This window comes from Condylostylus longicornis, unplaced genomic scaffold (genome assembly GCF_029603195.1).
Source record: "Condylostylus longicornis isolate FDR11 unplaced genomic scaffold, ASM2960319v2 ptg000013l, whole genome shotgun sequence".
Lineage (NCBI taxonomy): Eukaryota > Metazoa > Arthropoda > Insecta > Diptera > Dolichopodidae > Condylostylus > Condylostylus longicornis.
The window spans coordinates 13065061-13069900 of NW_026577982.1; the positions used below are offsets into that span (position 1 = coordinate 13065061).

The 4840-nt window shown below is 22.6% G+C and overlaps 1 protein-coding gene across 1 annotated transcript; it reads right to left on the minus strand.

Moving 5' to 3' along the window:
* Window positions 1-1363: 1363 nt before the first annotated feature.
* On the minus strand, window positions 1364-4840 carry LOC129605168 (monocarboxylate transporter 12-like). Its single transcript, XM_055514752.1, has 5 exons — window positions 4651-4840; window positions 4236-4506; window positions 2817-3116; window positions 2217-2621; window positions 1364-1581 (listed from the first exon to the last, which is right to left on the minus strand). The coding sequence occupies exons 1-5, from the start codon at window positions 4807-4809 to the stop codon at window positions 1388-1390; spliced, it is 1329 nt and encodes a 442-aa protein (XP_055370727.1). The 5' UTR covers window positions 4810-4840; the 3' UTR covers window positions 1364-1387.

Sequence of the window (4840 nt, forward strand, 5' to 3'; positions counted from 1 at the left end):
ACTAAACTACTAGTAATTACTGCACGTTAAAAAGGAAAACTGAATGACATTGACTGAATGAATTCTCAAATTCTAAAATGAGAAAAATAAATGAAAATGAAAGAGAGTAAAAAATTATTATTTTATTATATGTTTATGCATGAATATTTTAAGGAGTAAATTAAGTAAAAGTATAGAGTAAATTCAAATGTCTGATAACGTTTAGAATGGTAGTAAAAGTCAGATCGAAGCGTAACATAATCATTTGAATATTATTTTCCAATCGATTAAACATATTTTCTTTCTCTTATTGCAAGATTTTACAATTTGCAGTTTTGAGCAGTTATGAAAACCCTTTCTTAATTATTCTTGCTTCGTTACCTTTTAAGTCTACAAAAGGTTTTGACACAATTTATTATTATTCATCATATGAAATTTTCCAAAAATGGAGTTATTTTATAAAATTTTCACAGAATTTAAAATTGTACCCATTATTGAACATCATGCTCATATATTGGAACCATAAAATAATGATAGATTTTGTAACATGCCAAATAATAATTGAAATTGATTTACTATAAAATTCTCATTGAGTACAATATTTTAATAATTTTTAAATTTCTTTAATTTTTTTCCACACTGAATATGAAAATACAGAACCAGAGTTTCTTCTTATTCTCATATCACACATTCAATAATTCAACTCGTGTAGAAAAATTTTGTTCTCCTTATTATAGCATTCTTTTTAAAATTTTATAAAAAATCTCTTCTTATTTAAATTCTCCTAATTATACAGGTATTAATTTTATATAGCTTATAAAGTTTACTTATACGAGTATATTACAATATTATGGAGCAGTTGTACTTGTAGCATTCAGCAGATGTTTTGAACTACTATTTTCTTTATTATTTTTTTGCACTTCTCAGAATCTCTAACAATCATTAATCTCTCAATGTAATGTTATCCTAAATGTATGCAAGAAAAAACTTTAACTTAAATTCTTTCTTAGTAATTTTAACGTGTAGTACCTATAATTTATCCATCTTTACTACATAATTATGCATTTACCTACATTTATGTATATTTTAAGAGTTGTTAGGAAGTTATTTATTGTATATACTAAATAAAAATCTCTATTAAAAAAATGTGATTTCTCGAATTTACTTAAAAATACAATAGAAATCAGAATTAAATTACATAATTAAAATAAGAAAAATATATAATTACCAAATGACAGAAAATATTGAATTTCTCCCGAGTTTGGCACAATTAGTACTGTTATATTATATTTTATATTCAACAATTTCTAATTTTTTTTTAAAACTATATTTAAATATATATAAATAAATTAACAAATCAAATATCTGAGGTATTGGCTATTCATTTCTATATTATAATGATTATTTTTTAAATCACATTTTGAGCTGAATCACATTCGGCTTCCTCTTGTTCTTGTTGTTCTTTACTATTTTGTTTCTCATTCTTGTTTGTTTTGTATAGAAGAATTAAATCAATTGTCCATGCGATAAATGTTATTATTGAAAGACAATTTAAAAATAATACTGCTGTTGAATAATTATTGCTGGCATCACGAATCATTCCTGAAAAAAAATTAGAAAATTAAATTTAATTGTAAAAAAAAAAGATAAAGTATCAATACACAAAGATTTTCCAATTGGACATGAATTCGAAAAGACATTAAGTGTACAAGTATCACCATATTTTCCTAGTCGTCTTACCAAATTAATTCATTTTTCCAAAAAAAAATGCAAAATTAAGGAAAAAATCTAAATATTAAACATTTTTTTTTTCATCACTCTGCTTTTAAACAAATTTCTTCAAAATAAGAAAGTTTACAAATTTTTTATTATTTTTCCGCATTTTAATCAAATCGTTCTGGCAAACAAGTTAAGGTCAAAGAAAAAAGTTCAGAAAGTCACCATATTTTCATCAAAGAAGACTTTGATTGTAAACGGTACAAAGTTCTATGCGGTTCTTAAAATTAAATAGGCAATATAAGATAAGATGATATGAAACTTTAAGATGCAAACATAACTGACATTATCAGTATAAAAGACAATTCTTTTTATCGTTCAACAAAATTTTTGGGTACACATTGTTTTTCTTAACGCGAAATCTTTTAAAATTTCGGTTATTAAAATGTCATAATAAGGAAATTCTTTAACAAAGATTAGTTTTTTTTCTTAAATTTATGATTTAGTAATAAATTTCTTACCTATAACTGGTCCACATGCTAACATAAACATTCCAGAAATAATTTTATGAAGACCACATGCTCCAGGTAATTGTTTTAATGGAACATAATCTGGTATAATAATTGAATTGAAAATCATACGTAATCCACGAAATATTCCTAACCATATAAAGCAAGCAAACATCAATTCATATGATGGATTCTGTGATATAAGAATTTCAGCTGAAGTCATAGCACCCAATGATATCAAAAAATAAACACGATTATCCCAATTAATTCGTTCAACAATAAATGGTGATAGGAAACGACTTAAAATATCTGGTATTCTTGAAATTGACATTATTAATGCTATTGTTGAATAAGAATATCCAAAATCACTTAATATAAATGGTGTTAAAATATTAAAATTTGATTCAACAAATTGGGCTAATGTTAAACCAAAAATAATATTACAATATCGCCAATCTTTTAATAATTTAAGATCAAAATAATTAACAAGTTTCTTATGTGCTGGTGTTTTATTTTTAATACTTTTTGAAATTATTTTTTCATTATCCTTATTTGAATTCATTTCAATATTTATTGTATTAATTTCATATTCATGATGTGATGTAACTTCACTGGTATTATTATTATTATTATTATTAGAATTATTTGTAGTTGATTTATCATCTTGTGATTGAATTTTAATTGGTTTATATATCCATGAAAATGCTATTGAACTCATAGCAAAAATTGCTAATATTATAATTGTTCCACTTAAACCAAAATTATCTAATAAAAATAATACTAAATATGGCATAAAAAGTGGTCCAATAGCTGAGATAACAACAATTATACTATTACCACGTTTTCTATTCTTTTTAAAATAAACACTAAATGCAATATGTTTTGCTGCTGTATTGATTCCTCTACCAAAACCTATGTAAACAAAATTTTGAATTAATTACAGTTTTAATAATAAAAATTATAATTATATAATAGTTAATAATAAATATATATTCACTAAATCTATTATATTCAAAATTAATAATACGAAGATTGTGAACTAAGAGTTAAGATTAATTTTAATAAAAACTTAATTGATCTGATAATTAATTGAACACTTTGCTATATTTATTTTTGCAGTTTACAATGTTCCTACATATTTAACTCATTTAATTCAAAACATTTTTAAATTACATACACAATTAAGATCTAAATTTATATAAAACTTAAATATATAGAATGATAATTTCTTAATGTAAACTTGATTAGACTGATAATTTCATTATTATCAAAAGTTTACATATGTCAACGCTATATTATTGTTTTAATTTAAATATAAAGTCAGAATATTAAAATAAATTAAGTAAGAGATAAATTAATCAAAAAAACAAGCAAATTCTGTGCTAAGCGCATTTAAGGAATCGCAATACCTTATCCATTTGAATAGCGCCAAACTTTATTAACAATGAAATTATCGTTAAAATTCAGCTCATTCTATGTAATAATTATATAATAAGAGTACTTTAATTAACAAATATTTTTAATATAATTTTAATAATATAAGTAGCTCTAATTATACGAGTACTTATATTATTATTAAAAATAATAAATGCCGTATTTTAAAAAAATTAGTAAAATTAGTAGAATTAACCGAAATACAAAATTAACTTTTCCAATTAGTAAATTAATTTTGTCAACCTTGAACCGGATCGGCATACTCATTATCATATTCATAATACTGGGTACGCCGGGATCATAATTCAATATTTATAAATTCCTGGATTTAATAATGTCATCCAAAACAATTATAAATAATTTAAATGGTAGTAATAGTATTTCAATATTATTAACTAACCTCAAATTGCATATTTTAAATAAATTTTAATTATAAATTTTCCTTCAAAATTATATAATTAAAAATTTCTATATTCCGAACAAGTCTCTAATCGATTATATGTATAGGTATACAATATTTAGATTATCTGGTAAATAATTACATATACATTTAAATTAACAAAATATGTAATTAATAACTATAAAAACAAAACTTACCAAAAATAATTGAATAAATTAATAAAAATGTTAAAAATGTCGTTGCATGATTTGTTAAATAAGTTCCTAATGTAATTAATAATGCACCGGCTATAGCAATTTGACGATATGAAAACCATCTAAAGAATGGTGCAATTAAAAATTCTGTTAAAGCTGCCATTGCATGATAGGTATTTGTAATTGTTGTAATTTCTGAATTTTTAATATTATTTTCTTGGAAAAAATCACGAAATAATAAACCAAATTGTTGTACAATTGGCATAGTGCACATCTGTTATACATATATAAAAAAAAAAATATAATTTAATTAATATGAAAAACTCATTTTTTTAAGCATTTTTTTTTTTTAATTTTTTGTTGAATAATAAAATTAATTGTAACACAATATTTGAAATTAAAAAATTGAAATAATTACATTAGTTAAACCACTTGCTACACAAACACACCAACCCCATCCGCCATCTGGTGGCTTAAAATCATCACCATAATCAATTTTATTTTTACGTTTTGTAATATTTGATTTCTCATTTGAAGATTTTATTGATTTTATTTGATCATTAATAGGTAAAACCATTTTTTATTTTTGAAAAATTTCTAATGTTAAA

Coding starts and splice junctions, on each gene's coding strand:
- LOC129605168 (XM_055514752.1), bottom strand. CDS start 4,809: ATGGTTTTACCTATTAATGATCAAATAAAATCAATAAAATCTTCAAAT. Junction 4,507..4,650: donor TAGCAAGTGGTTTAACTAAT/GTAATTATTTCA, acceptor TATGTATAACAG/ATGTGCACTATGCCAATTGT. Junction 3,117..4,235: donor AATTTATTCAATTATTTTTG/GTAAGTTTTGTT, acceptor TTGTTTACATAG/GTTTTGGTAGAGGAATCAAT.